At 45.7% G+C, this 15,817-nt stretch overlaps 1 protein-coding gene across 1 annotated transcript in view; it reads right to left on the bottom strand.

The window, feature by feature from the left end:
* Nucleotides 1-15,232, bottom strand: part of GALNTL6 (polypeptide N-acetylgalactosaminyltransferase like 6) — a 496,763-nt gene extending 481,531 nt beyond the window's left edge. The window contains exon 1 of the mRNA XM_033061069.2: nucleotides 14,966-15,232. Coding sequence (XP_032916960.1) covers nucleotides 14,966-15,103 — 138 coding nt within the window. The 5' untranslated portion in view covers nucleotides 15,104-15,232. The remainder of the gene's footprint in view (nucleotides 1-14,965) is intronic.
* Nucleotides 15,233-15,817: the final 585 nt, after the last annotated feature.

Raw genomic sequence — 15,817 nt, 5'->3', positions numbered from 1 at the left:
CACTAACAGCCATCTCTGAATAATCTATTCTACTAACAATTACTTTAAAATGCATTGAAGAAGAGTTTCAAGTCTCCCTGAATTTTAGTTTTAAACTTAATTCAGAAAGCATTTACTCTTACAAATCATAGAACAAACATTTCCACAACACAAAGAAGTGGCAAGTTTTTCCAAAATCTGTGTCTTTGAAGGGGTTACGAAGTGCACAGTCCTGGCCTTGTTCTCTGTTGTGGTCTAACCCTAGCCAATAGCCAAGCCCCATGCAGCCACTCACTCCCCCACCAGTAGGATCAGGTAGAGACTTGGAAGGATTAAAAATAGAGAACTCATGGATTGAGATAAAGACTGTTCATATAGAACACGAAAGTCATGCACACAAGCAAAGCAAAACAAGGAATGAATTCACGGTTTCGCATGGCAGGCAGGTGTTCAGCTATCTCCAGGAGAGCAGGGTTTCAACACAGGTAATGGTTACTTGGGAAGACAAACACCATAACTACAAAATGTTGCTCCTCTTTCTCTTTCTTCCCTTCCAGAGCATGTTGCCACATGGTCTGGAATATCCCTTTGGTCAGTTGGGGTCACCTGTCCTGGCTATGTCTCCTCCCACCAAGGCCATATGAGAACCAGAAAAGGCCTTGGCTCTGAGCAAGCCCTGCTCAGCAATAACTAAAACATCTCTATATGATCAATCTTGTGTTCCAAATCCAAAACACAGCCCCATACCAGGAACTATGAAGAATATTACTCTAAATGGTCTCAGCTGAAACCAGCAGAATCTCCCATGTTCATTTGTCATTCACTTCCATTCCAGATGCAGAAGCAGGCTGCTGCTTAGCATGATGCCATCTCCATTTCCTTGTTCCCAATATAAAATGCATTTTTTTATTCATTGCTTTTGAAGGAGACATCTGTTGTGAGTCTTGAGCATCTGAAGAAGAATGTCTCTCTCACATTCATACTGAAGTCACCTCAAAGAAGACACCTCTATCTTCAGCAACTGCACTATTGTGGGGTCTGCACATGCACTATGTCACTTAGAATTCTGCTGAGAAACCACCTCAGTTTTACAGAAAGTCTCACATTAATAACTCTGTCAAATAGTTTCTCTCAACATTTTTTGTAAGAATGGTTTAAACACTATCTCGGCATCCTTACTGCTCTTGTTGCACCCTCTCCTCAGGGAGCAAGAAGACAGGGAAGATGGAGAAAGATTACAGAAAGCAATGGACCTTGTTTCTAGTCAAATTTATTTCCCATCCCTCTGCAGCTTTGCTGCTTTTTCTGATGGAATTCCGGAAGCTTCCTGTCCTCCTCTGAAGCACTTTCTGCTCACATGGCATGTCTGTCCCTACTGCTCAAAATGGCAAATTTCAAAATCCATTAGAATAAGTGGTTGGTGGACGTGAACACAACTTCACTTTCATATTAGCAAAGCATAGGCTAATATATATGTTCTGGCTGCACTTACATTGGGCTTGCATTTCTGAAACGGATTACTTTAGGAAAAACAGAGATATAAAACCACACTCCTGTCAATATAGTTCAAGCAGTATCACTCAAAATAAAATCTCACCTCTGTGGAAGAGCATCTCCATGTGCTTGGATAAATTTCCACTGCTTCACCATTACTGGAAATTATGTTAAGGACGCCCAAGGTTGCTGGAAAAGATTTACAGTAATTTCACGATTACAAGCCGCACCGATTATAAGCCGCACTTCCGGGGTGTCAGCAACGTTTTGTTTTTCCTCCATATATAAGCCGCACCGGATTGTAAGCCACACTTTCATTTGCAGCAAGGATCCGTGTGCAACTTTCACAAAGTTGCCAATTAGTAACAGAATCGCGGGATCACGGGGTTTACTGGCTTGGGTCTGCTTAGGGTGGCCGCCAGGGAGCAGTCCCAGCCCCGCTCGCTGCTGCCGCTGGGAGGCAGGGGAGTGGTGTCCCTGGCTGCTGCCGCCGGGAGGAGGGAGAGGGGAGTCCCTGGCTGCTGCCGCCGGGAGGAGGGAGAGGGGAGTCCCTGGCTGCTGCTGCCAGGAGGAGAGAGAGGGGCGTACCCAGTCGGTGCCGCCGGGAAGAGGGAGAGGGGCGTGCCCAGCCAGTGCCGCCGCCGTCGCGCCCCCCAGGCCCAGGCAGCACCACCGCTGCGCCACCTCGGCTTGGGACTGCTGCTGGCTCAGACTTTCAGGTTGGGAAATTTCCAAAATTTGTTCATATATAAGCTGCTCCTGAATGTAAGCTGCACTTCTGGTTTGGGAGCAAAATTTTAGTCCAAATGGTGCAGCTTATAATCGTGAAATTACTGTAATCTGATGTGAAACACAATTACATATACTGCAAGTATATTTTGCTGTGAGACTTTTGTATGTACAGTAATTTCACGACTATAAGGCGCACCCTTTTGACTAAAATTTTCCGTCGAACCCGGAAGTGCGCCTTATAGTCCAGTGCGTCTTATCTGATGTACAAAGCGGCGAAATTTGCCAAACCGGAAGTGTGAGCTGAGAGCCGTGGGGGGAGCCGGAAGTGCCGCGGCAGCCGGCTGGGGGCGGGCCTGGAGGCCCGCGGCACTGCCCCTGCCGGGTGGAGGCGGGCCAGGGGGCCCGAGGCACCGCCCCTCTCCGGTCCAGGCAGTCCTGGGGCCCCATGGCTGCCGCGTGAATGTGGGCTAGGGAGGCCGCGGCACCCGCCTTCCCGGGTGGAAGCAGTCCCGGGGCCCCATGGCTGCTGCGTGAATGCGGGCTAGGGGCCCCGCGGCACCCCCGCTCCTGGGTCCAGGCAGTCCTGGGGAGCCATGGCTGCCGCGTGAATGCGGGCTAGGGGGTCTGCGGCACCCCCGCTCCTGGGTCCAGGCAGTCCCAGGGAGCCATGGCTGCTGCGTGAATGCGGGCTAGGGGGGCCGCGGCACCCCCGCTCCTGGGTCCAGGCAGCCCCGGGAGCCCACGGCTGCCGTGTGAATGTGGGCTAGGGAGGCCGCGGCACCCGCCTTCCCGGATGGAAGCAGTCCCGGGGAGCCATGGCTGCCGCGTGAATGTGGGCTAGGGGGTCCGCGGCACCCCCGCTCCTGGGTCCAGGCAGCCCTGGGAGCCCACGGCTGCCGTGTGAATGCGGGCTAGGGAGGCCGCGGCACCCGCCTTCCCGGATGGAAGCAGTCCCGGGGAGCCATGGCTGCCGGATGAAGGCAGGCTAGGGGGCCGGCAGCAACCCTGCTCCTGGGTCCAGGTAGTCCCGGGGAGCCATGGCTGCCATGTGAATGCGGGCTAGGGGGGCCGCGGCACCCGCCTTCCCAGGTGGAAACAGTCCCGTGGCCCCATGGCTGCCGCATGAATGCGGGCTAGGGGCCCCGCAGCACCCCTGCTCCTAGGTCCAGGCAGTCCCGGGGACCCACGGCTGCCGTGTGAATGCGGGCTAGGGGGGCCGCGGCACCCCTGCTCCTGGGTCCAGGCAGTCCCGGGGAGCCATGGCTGCCGCGTGAATGCGGGCTAGGGAGGCCGCGGCACCCCTGCTCCTGGGTCCAGGCAGTCCCGGGGAGCCATGACTGCCGCGCGAATGCGGGCTAGGGGGGCCGCGGCACCCGCTTTCCCGGATGGAAGCAGTCCCGTGGCCCCATGGCTGCCGCATGAATGCGGGCTAGGGGGGCCGCGGCACCCCCGCTCCCAGGAAGCCATGGTTGCCGTGTGAATGTGGGCTAGTGGGGCCGCGGCACCCCCGCTCCTGGGTCCAGGCAGCCCCGGGAGCCCACGGCTGCCGTGTGAATGCGGGCTAGGGGGGCCGCGGCACCCGCCTTCCCAGGTGGAAGCAGTCCCGTGGCCCCATGGCTGCCGCATGAATGTGGGCTAGGGGCCCCGCGGCACCCCTGCTCCTGGGTCCAGGCAGTCCCGGGGACCCACGGCTGCCGTGTGAATGCGGGCTAGGGGGCCGGCAGCACCCCCGCTCGTGGGTCCAGGCGGTCCCGGGGAGCCATGGCTGCCACGTGAATGTGGGCTAGGGGGGCCGACGGCACCCGCCTTCCCGGGTGGAAGCAGTCCCAGGAGCCCACGGCTGCCGAATGAAGGCAGGCTAGGGGGCCGGCGGCAACCCCGCTCCTGGGTCCAGGCAGTCCCGGGGAGCCATGGCTGCCGCGTGAATGTGGGCTAGGGGCCCCGCGGCACCCCTGCTCCTGGGTCCAGGCAGTCCCGGGGAGCCATGGCTGCCGGATGAATGCGGGCTAGGGGGCCGACGGCACCCCCACTCCTGGGTCCAGGCAGTCCCGGGGGCCCATGGCTGCCGGGTCCAGGTTGGTTCGGTGGCTCGCGGCACCGCCCCTACCGGGTGGAGGCGGGCCCGGGGGTCAATGGTTGCCGGGTTGAGGCGGGGCCTCGGCCAGCAACCACAGGGGGTGAGCTGGGGGCGGGGCCTCGCTGCAAAAAAAAAGTGCGCCTTATAGACCGGTGCGCCTTATCTGATCTACAAAGTTGCGAATTTTGCCGAATCCGGGGGGGTGCGCCTTATAGTCCGGTGCGCCTTATAGTCGTGAAATGACTGTAATTTTTTAGTTTCCCCACTAATTTTTAGAGCCATCATGAATATTTTTTTATCCTTGTCTGCGTTGTGTCGTTAATGATTCTGTAACTTTAGAGAAGAATTTGTTGCTCAATGTCATAAAAGTTCTGAATTTACATTTTTATATTGGCATTATAAAAGTAAAATTTGATCAGCAATTTGAATGTCACTTCAGTTTATATTGAGCAATTTTACAAAAACAACATCAATTCAAGTCAGTCGTTCATTTTGTACCCATAACAAATGCAACTCAAAATGTAGTCATTTATCAGAGTCTAAGAAAAAGATAAATATACTGCCTGTTGAATGGCCTTAATGTGTCTTTTAAGTGCATTCTCCATGCTAATGTGAAACTACTACTCTATAGAAAAAGCAATCTAAAAATTTCCACAACTCAGTCCAATATAGTAATTCACCCAGGAACTAAGTGGGATATCAAAAACATTAAATAATCTAAAATGTGGAGGGTTTCCCTCCAAGAAAAAGCAAATTAAAAAAGAGAAAAAGCAGCAAGAGACGGAAGTGTGCTGCTATATTGAAAATAAAAGCTGAAAAACCACACTAGGCATTGTGCTCACATATTAAAAAACTCAACTATTGCACTAAACCATGTATTAATTCTGTCCAAGACCGAAAGTTTTGCCAAGGGTGGAGGTGATCTGCACAGAAGGTATTTCAGTTGTCGGTGTCTGCTATCTCTTGTGGGTGGGAGCATGGCAAACCTCACTAGACCAAGTGCACTGTTTGACTTTGACCCCTTGGACATAACCAAAAAGTTTCAGCAAAGTTACACAAAGTTAATTCAAAAGTTACATTTACAACCACAAATTTTAGCCCAGGGAATGGATGGCAAAACAGAAAGATGAACTACCCGCGACAGAAAATTGTTTCGTCTAATGCAAAATTGGGAGATTTTATTCATGGTGAGGCAAAAATACATGGGATAAAATACTTATCTCACAGTAGAGAAGTTGTTAACACTGCAGGGCCTGTGTTTCCCAGGCATTGGCTCTGAACAGAGACACAAGGAGTCCTTCCTCTGCCCTATCTTTATTCATAAACAGAACTTGCCACAGGCTGCTATGTAATGCTCCTACTCGTCCTAAATATTTGTTTACCTTCTCCTAGTACTTAAATGACAGAAAACTATAGAGAGCAAAAAATAAGTAAACAGTCTAAAATTTTCTACATAAATGCATCTGTTATTTTAAGTACAAGTATGAAAAATTATGCTTCTTTAGGCAAATGAGCACCTTAAGTTAGTCTGATAAATCTACACTTACACACTTCAGTAAGCAATCCAATTTCTAAGTACCTTGTACTAATACTGGTGTCCTGACAAAATTCCAGTTTAGATAATTACTCTGCCTAGCTAAATCTCTTAGCAGTATTGCATGCTGTCATAAACCACTGCCTAGCAAAGAAGAAAACTGTTCAATTGCCTTTGCTTCTTAAGCACAGAGTCAACGGTTTATCACTGAAACATTTCATATCAATGAAACATTTAAGTCGTACAGGCCAGATTTTCTAGTCTACAATATCCAATTTGCACTGTAAACTTCACATTACAGAGGAACAAACAAAAAACAACTGGCAACACAGAGGAAACTGCACTCGACATGGTAGCTCTCAGGTGAAACAAACACAGCAAGCTTCAGGGCACTGCCCATCCATGGTACTGCCAATGGCACCTATCTCCAAACTTCTTGCTGCTGCAGTTACCATGGCGGTGACTGTTCACACAGCTCTGAAGATGACACAAAAATATTCTTCAGCTTCTTCAGAGGAAAGTCTGCCAGATAGGCTTATACCGTTCTGGAGGTGGTTTCAGATGATCCAATGAAGCATCTGTCAAATACCATTGTGCACTGTCATCAGGGATTTGGCTGAAAACTTCTGGCATGGGAAAGTAACCAACAGCCGGAGGTGATGGTGGGGAAAGAGATGCTGTAGTTATCTGTTAAATCCACTTGTGATGAGAAAGCCTCATATTTCAGCTAGTGACTCCTTCCTAAGGGCAGAGGTGTTCAATAAACAGGATTTGATCAAAGATAAAATAGGAAATTCCTTCAATAGAATCAGCCAAGAGATCTTAAAATGACAGCATAAGGAAACATTGTCCCCGTGAAACATGACCTTGAACAGAAACATGACAGCTCTGACCCTGTGGAGCACAAGCATCCAGAAGAGAGTAGGATATTGTGGCTTACATACTTCTACATTAGCTGGACATACACATTATCATTTTTGTTCTTGAAATTCTCTTTGTTATTAGTTTGGTGATTGAATAGCTGACTTGAATCACTGGATGTTTGCATAGACTTCTAGCCATGTCATAGAAAAATGTGTGAAAATAATAGAAATGAAGGTAAAGAATTTGTAAAATAAGCATGAAGTCCTGTTAAATAGCTGCAATAGATTTTCTTCCTCTTCTTTACCTCTTGAGAAAACCATCACAAGCAGGTCTCTCCCAGGGTGTTTTTATAAAGAAGAGGGAAAGGATTTTTCTGTTGAAGACATATTTTGAATAAGACTACCCAAACAAGTGTATCACACAGTGAAACCCTTCCAAATGTGACAATTGTCAAAATCAGGTTGAAATCAATGAACCATTACAGAGCTTGACCTCAAAACCCTGTTTACATTATATGCTGATTGTAGATGGGATAAAATTAATTCTCCTCACGGCCGCCGGTCGGCGGCCATATTTTGGATTTGTGCTGGAAACAGTGCTGATAACACAGCAATGTTTTGGTTGTTGTTGAGGGGGCTTACACAACATCAGTCTTTTCTGGTTCTTGTACTGCCTGGACAATGAGGAGGCTGGGGCTGTACAAGAAGCTGGGAGAAGATACAGGTGAAAACAATTAACCAATGAGATATGCTATACCATACGGTATCGGAGTCACAATAAAACTGAAGGAAGAGGTGACAACAGGAGTGACAGCATTTGTCTTCACAAGTAGTAATTTCAGGATTATAAGCCGCACCATTTTGACTAAAATTTTGGTCCGAACCCAAAGTGTGGCTTATAATCAGGTGCGGCTTATATACGGACAAAGAACAAAAAGTTGCTGTTTTAGTTTGGAGGACAGGTGTCTGCTGAGAAAGGCAGGAACTTCTCTTTGAAATGGAGAATGTAAATCCTCTCCCTACAAATTATTATAAATTTGAAACCAAGGGGCTTTCAGGCAAAGATAAGGGAATTAGGAATAACAGTTCTTTACTAGGGAAATTAAAATAGAAATACAGTACTACAAAGAAACAAACTCCAAACCCTGACAAAGTCAGAGTACAACCTGACACCCTGACAGGCAGGGTGTTGGTAGCAGTCCCATTAAATGGTGACTGCATCCTCCTGCAAAGACAGATGTGATTCAGTTGAAGCAGTGTTCCTGTAGAAGGTGCAGTTCCCCTCCGGAGGTCCAGTGGTGATGTGGAGAAATCCGGTTTTCCTCTGGAGTCCAGTGGAGAAAGGGGTTCCCTTAGTGTCCCAAAACCTCTGTTTTATCTTGGTAAGAAATGTTGGGCTCTTCCCCCTGGCTGGAGCAACTTCCAATGGGATGCAGTAATTTTATCAGTCACACAGTGGGACTCAATGGGCCATTAGCAGAAAATGACTCGCTGGAGGTAGGATGGGTTGTGAAAAGATAAAGAACAATGCCCTACTGGTTTCAATGGATGCTCATTAGCAGAATATCTCCCACGGAGATAAGGATCACCGCCCCCACCCTCAACAGATGGTGATAGAATAAGATACCTTTTATCACACTCTGTATTGTAACCTGTGGCTTATAATCAGGTGTGGCTTATATTCGGACAAAGAACGAAAAGTTGCTGTCACCCAGAAGTGTGGCTTATACTCAGTGCGGCTTATAATCGTGAAATTACTGTAACTGTTATGCATAATGGAGCCTGACTTCCCTGGAAAAGGCTGAACACCTGCCTGCCCAGGGGAAATGGTGAATTGATTCTGCATTTTTTGCTTGCGTGTGGGGTTTTTGCTTTAGCTATTAAACTCAACCCATGACTTTTCTCACTTTCACCCTTTGGATTCTCTCCTCCATCCCACTGAGACAGGAGTGGGAGCACAGTCATGTGGTGCTTACTTGCCTGCCAAGGTTAAAACATAACACACTAAAATTCTCAGGAAGACGGTTCAGAAGGTTGCCATATCCTAATGAAGCCTTTTCACATTTTAAAGAAATCATTAGGAGAATGGGACTGCTAAATCTTTCAGTCAGCACAATTTGGTCTTTTGACCACGAGGAACATTTACAATACACGTAGAATTTTCAGTCTAGGATTCCTGCATTGCATTGCATTTAACTTGTTGATCTCTGAATTATTTTTTTCGGACTAATTTATAGTAGCCAAGACATCTGCTCCTGGCCCAAATCCATCAAAATAGTTAGTACACACACAGTTTTGCTGCAGTCAATTGCTACGAATGTATGCATCAGCATATTGTTAAACAAAGACCATAAGTTATCTGCCTGAGCATTAAAAACAAGAGAAAAGATGAATTGTTCTTTCTTCTATATGTGAACAGACACCTGCCTAGACACACAGCACACACAGTGCAGTCTGGCTCCTGACCAGGATACATCTATAGTACCACTGCAATCCTTCACAGCCAGACACAAGAGAAATTCCCTGCACAGGGAGATGAGGAAGTTTAGGAAAGAGCTGAGCATCACAGCCCAGTGAGGAGACAAAACATAGTTTGGGTATCCCCACTAATAATTGTGCAATTTTGCACCACTCTGCTTCAATATGGCCATGGAATCCCCTTCATCACAGTAGTCTTTCTACAAGCCTAAGTGCCAGCATGCACTGAGGTTTCTTGATCTTGTGTTTTGATTTGGATTAAGCCAAAATGACTACGCATGATAAATTAGCTTTAATACTTTACAAATGCTGAGTTAAATGGAAAGAAAATTAAATATAGAAACCAGCCTATTTTATCCTGTAAGATATACTCTATTTAGTAACACTCCTAAAAATTGATAGGTATTAAATTAACCACAGGAGGGCTCCCTCTGGTATACTGAATACAACAGAAGCATACTGTTTTAAGATACAATACTATTTAAGGCAATAAAGTAACAAAGGTTTTAGAACTCAAATTGTATTTTCCTCAGTAGGCTCCAATATGAACAAGAGAATGAAATTATACACAAACAATTTAGATAAAAGAACTGAATTACATAAGTGTCAACTATGTGACTTAAAACATCTAAAAGGTAAACTCAGGCTGCCAATGCTCTGCATTTTAAGGCACTAAGCTCTGTTTTGTCATGCCAGGTACAGGGAATCTTGGAGCTGACACCCCAGCAATCAGCACAGCAATTAACACAGTCATAGAATAAAAGAGTACTGAACACACCAGGTCCCAGCTGCTGCTCTGAGGAGAGAAATGATGACTTGCTTGGAACAGCACATGCATAGAAACTGAGCAGAGAAAGTATCAGTATTTCTTATGGTCTGACAGGTACTGTCCCAAAATAGCAGAAATAAATGTCAGCAGCAGTCAAGCAGCTACTTTTGTAGACTTGAGCCTGTTTGTCACTCTACACTTTATTTACTCCTCTGCTAAAGAGAAACAAAACTCTCTTGCCTCATAAGTTTGTGGTGAAAGCAAAGGTAAATAATTGAGACAGTGGAACTAAATACATAAGTAACTGACAGTGTCCTACCAGTGTGATAACAGAAAACAGGTGCATATTTATATCTTAACCAAACCATATTTTGTACAAGATTTTGCAACTGTTGAAATCAACCAGAAAGGCAAGGGAAATTCCGCCTGGGGGTGGGGGGGAAAGAAAGTGGTGCTCTCAAGATGCTGCTTTTATGCACCAGAAACAGAATTCACCAGGCAAGCTTTGTACTTCACTGCCATCAATAGTGAGTTGACAAGGTTAACTGTCCTGGAAAATTTATGAGTATTAGAATCTGTGTGATAAACAGTAGGAAACATTGCATTCTGGGGTAAATTTAAATTTTCGCTTCTTTTACAGACTTCATTGCAAGACAGAATTTAGCCTGAAGTTGCTTTCTGGATTCAGAAGACAAAATCAGTACTTTTACAACCACCAGGCTTAGTAAGTCGATTTTGTGCCTGTTTGCCAACTACGAAAGAGGCCTAGGATTTGTAAGGACTAAGTTCTACTTATCCTAAGGAGTTCATTGAAATCCATACCTCACTGTCTCATGAGAAAGGTGTAATCTTGGGGCTAACCAGATGGAAGCACAGGCTTCACAGGACAATGGAAAGAGAGTTCCATGACTATTCCATGGAACTATGTTTTCCCCTTTACAGGACAGCTTTTGCTCTTTATTTTGGACACCCTGCATGCATGAAAATAAAAAAGGCCAACGTCATCACTGGTTTCTTCAGTAGAAGTGCCTCAGTCAGGAGGCTAAAGTAGCACCCTTCACCGCATCAGAGCATATGTGAAATGAAGTCAGAAATCTACCTTCTTTCCTGACTTTGCACATCATAAAGCATTTCAGTAATACACCTACAAGTATTACAGAACATCTGTGACCAAGAGACGCTGCTATTCAAAACAATTTTAAGTGAGCAGATTTGACACCAGGAAGTAGGGATGTGACGAATAAAAAAAATACAAAATGAAGTTAAAATATATTAGGGGTTACTTCACTAGATTGCTCTCCTTTCAGTCACCAGCCACACTGGCCTCCCATATGAATAGAAAGAAACATGTACCACAATACCTACATCATAGACACTGGAAAACTGCTGCAAGAAATTTGGTACTTTTGCATGAAGTTATGCTTCATACACTGACAGTATACGAACAGACAAGGGTAAAGCCTTACTGTAGCCAACCAAAGTAGAACTAACTTTAGATAGCATGAGATAACAGAGTTTGGACCAGGATTACATCCTACTGAACACACTAAATTGTTTCTTTTCTTCCATAGAAAACAAAACCGAAATTAAAAGTTTTACCGGCATAAACACCCTGGTCTTGGAATTTTATCAAATGATCAGACAAGACACTTATATCACATACATAAAACCTCAATGACAAAACAAAAACAAACAAACTCCCCTTCCAAAGTTAAAGCAATTGTACAAACTGTAATCAAAACCAAAGGACATCATAATGTTTTAAGGAATTTTTGTCTTCTTTTTTAAAAGGGCAATAAAAATATGCTATTCAATTTCCCTTATTCCCACAGTATAGCAAGAAAGGCAGTCTTTGAAAGATTAAACTAGAAATAAACTATTTTTTCCCTCGTGTCTACCATTTATGTCAAACTGTATTTTACGGAAATCTTGTTGCACCATGTAACTCAGAACCTTTACATGTACATTTACTCTTGAAGCTCCACTTTAAATATGACAAAACAGAAATAAATAACAATACCCAAAATATAAAAATCAAGCCTGTCAAGTTCTCAAGTGAAAACATAACAGCTTTAAAACGTTTATATGAACTAAAGGTTCACAGAGATTAACAATGTTTATAGAATTAATGTAAAGTGACCAAAATCATTAACGTTGTCTGAAATCATAATTTCATCATTTTCTCATTTTTCCCTAAAGAAGAGCTTCTCTGCTCAGAAACAGAATTTGCACAATGAAAAACAATTCTTATGTAACTTATTGCAGCACTATTTTAATGGAAAAAAGTCAACTTAGTATATATCATATTAGAATTTCTAGATAGCAGTAAAGAATACAAGTGCCTCTTCTAGGCACTGGAAATGACACAGTCCCCAGGGGACACTGTTCTACCATTGATAGAAACAGACTATTTTCGTACTGTGGGCTGCTTTTGAGCAGCTTCTCTGCTTACTGCTGCCAGGATGTCAATACCTCCTCCATCAGACTGCCATCCTTCCCTCACTCCAGTGCTGTGGCAAGCAGCTGAGGTGGTGGCAGATGCTGACAGAGCCCTCATTGACACAGAAGTTTAAGGATGATTGTTTCAGCAATGAATGGAAAAGTTTAATTTATAAGTAGTCAAAACATCATTTTACCATGCCATCTCCTCAAAACCACCTGATGATCTGCAACATGAATTTAATTGTTCTTAAAATAAGACAGCACATTTACAAACACCACTGTCAAGGTCAGAATACCAACTAGACTCTTATTTTAACCACAAAGGCAAAACCAGTTCAGCCTGTAACTAAATTATTGAAGTCACAGATAGCTCTGCCTCTCTCCCATTGTAAGGGCACACCACAACAGTCCAACTGTACATCACTAGCATGATTGCTGACTCTACACACACATACCTTTGTCCCCTAACATGATCTTAGAATACATAAGAAAAGTCTGCTTCAGTTTCAGTAGAACTGACCTCTAAACTTGTGTTAAGTCACACTAAGTATCAAGAAATTAAATATCTCAAGGGCAAATGCTGAGTGTCTGAATTCTTTCATCTGCTACTAACTTAACAAGGAAAAAAAAGTTACATTTCTACTAGGATACTATTTCTAATGCAGTCTTTCCGGCCTGACCTCATTTTTAGGGTACTCGCAAAGAGGTCTTACAATTTTCTTTGTATTTCAGGGAGTTGAACTCAAACTCATATTTCAATCCCCGTTCCTTGTAAGTATTTTGGGTTATAATGTGCACATCAAAAGACATAAGTAACCTAATTGCATTACTTGTCTGTACTTCAACCTCCCATCCTCACCGGGTAATGATATTGCCAACATGATCTCAATACTTACGGAATTACATTAGAGTCAGCTGTAAGGTTCAAAATTTCACTGCTCATTTTTATTGTTTTTCCATTAAACAGCCCCATTACTGCTGAATTAGTATTCACACTGGGAGAAAACTGAAGAGGAAAAAAAAGGGGGAGAAAAAAAGGAAGCTAGTAAAAGGACCTTTTCAGAAAACTTAGGAGGTAAAATTTTTTGGAGTCTCATTAGCAAGCCTCACTAGTCCTTGACATATGCTTAGCTGTTTATTTCTTACACCACTTTATCCAGAAACCCTTTTTTTAAAATTAAATATAAAAGCTCCCTTTCAGTGTTATCAAATCATGTTCTACTTAGAGCGCACTCTTGAACATTAGAAATTTTGTCAAGGCATATGTTTCTAAAGAGCCATGCAACACACATGGAAATCAATATTTGCATTGAAAACCCTAGTTTTCCTAAGTCACAAAGTAAATTAGAAACTGCAAAGACTGCAGTGTGTACCTTGTAAACTAATGACAGACACTTATGATCACGTATAATTTTCTTTCAGCAGAAATTACTTCCAACTAAATTTTAGCACCTGACACCTACTGCGTTTTAAAACCCATGGAAGTATAAAGTAAGCTTCAAATTAAGAAGCTATCCTTAACTTCCTGCTCTAGTAATATTCAGCATATTTCATTAAGCAAAGTTATGATAGTTTGGAGGGCTAACTCCTGTGATAGATACCTTTACTAAGAAAGAATCCAATATATTATTGTCCAATTGAAGTCATTGACCATACATGGGTGATCACCCTTGAAATGAAGGCTACTAGGTACACTAAAATTATAAATGAATACACTCTAATGTGAAGGCTAAGTGGTAAACAAGTTAAAAGATCATACAATCCCATAATTTCTTACCAACGATCTATGAAACATTCATGTTATGTTCAAATTACACTGACAATTACAGTGTAGGAGCATTGTACTGTTGAACAGAACAAACACAAGCTTTGGTAAATTACAGGTAGGGTTATAAAGAAGTGCATACAATAACTCCCTAAAACTAAACTTCACTTAGTGCAGGTCATACTGTGATTTATGAGCCATCAAGCTGAAGAATAACGCAGGAAACAGCTTTTGTCAATGGCTCCTATTATTAACAGTGATCGAGAAAACTGTAAACTGAAAATATTTGGAAGTTCTTTGTCAGACATCAGTCTGACAAGCAGTTAAACACAGCATCGCTGCATCAGGACACAATGGTAATATTCAGAAGAGAAAAAAACAGTCACTTCTGTCGAATTTACAACAGAAGAGGAAACAAAAAAAATCTCGGTGCTAAGACATCTATGCGGATCCCAAGCAATTTCAGCGGACCTATAACCACACAACAGTTCGAGAAGTATTGCAGAGAAGCGGGCAAACAAAAGTTGCAGTAAAACCCCCACTTCTTGTAATGAAAATCAGAATCCAGCATCACCCTCAACTCACCAACGCAGCACACAAAATACCACGTTCTCCTAATTTCAGAGGCAGGTTCTGTGCCTGCTCACCCCTTGCCCCTCCCGGGGAAGCCCAGCCCGGCAGACGGAGATGCTCTCACAACTTTCTCTCTGCGGCAGGACAAGCACAGCGCTGCCGCCCCGCTCCGCGGACCCCGCGGGGGCAGAGCCGGAGCCGTGCCCCGAGGGGCGGCTGCCGCCGGCAGGGGCTGTGCTCCGGGCGGCTTCGCACCTACCTGCGGCTCCGCGGCTTCGGGCGGCTTCACCAGGTGCTTCTCCTTGTACAGAGACCAGAGGCCGATGTCAGGCAGGAAAATCAGAGCCGCGGTGAAGAGCAGCGTCATTTGCAGAAACCTTTTCTGTTTCCTCTTCATGGCCAAAGCCGGGCTGCTCTGCTGGCGGCGGCGGTGTCAGCTCTCCCAGCACCGCGGGGACAGGCTCTTCCCCGCCCGCAGTCCCTCGGAGGGGCCCGGCGCCGCGGAGTAACTTCGCCCGCCTCACTCACGCCTGCCCAGCCGGAGCCCGGGCGGGGCCGCCCCCCGCAGCGGCGGCGGGGCCGAACCTGGCGGCCGCTCCCCCCGCCCCGGCGCGGCGCTGCGAGGCGGCGGTGCCGCTCCTGGGGGAGTTCATGGATCCACCTGCGAACAGAGCGGCGAACAGCCCGCCACGAAGCGGGACAGGGGCGATAAATATGTATATATATACATACGCATATATATATTAAAGACAAAAAACAAAAGGGCGGGGAAAGCCTCACAACCCGAGTCCAGCAAACAGCGTGGGACCGAGAGCTCGCCCTCCTCCTGGCCGCGCAGAGCCCCCGCCGCTGGCCGCGCCCGCCCGCCTCACGTTCCCCTGCCTGCCCCAGCCCGGGCGGGGGGGCGCGGCATCATGAGCTCATCACGCGCAATTTGCTAAGCAAGAGTTCAAAAAAAAAAAACCAAAAAACCCCAAAACCCAAAAATGAGGAGAAGCGGGCTGCTGCCGGCACAGCGCGCCTCTCCGCGCCGGGGAGGAGAGCAGGGAGGGGCGGCCCGCGCCCCCCGCCACCACGTGCGCCGGTCGGGCCAGGGACGGGCGGTGTCGGG

The sequence above is a fragment of the Catharus ustulatus genome, chromosome 5 (genome assembly GCF_009819885.2).
Source record: "Catharus ustulatus isolate bCatUst1 chromosome 5, bCatUst1.pri.v2, whole genome shotgun sequence".
Classification (NCBI taxonomy): Eukaryota; Metazoa; Chordata; class Aves; order Passeriformes; family Turdidae; genus Catharus; species Catharus ustulatus.
The sequence above is the reverse complement of the archived record's forward strand: the minus strand, read 5'-3'. Positions and strand labels throughout refer to the sequence as shown.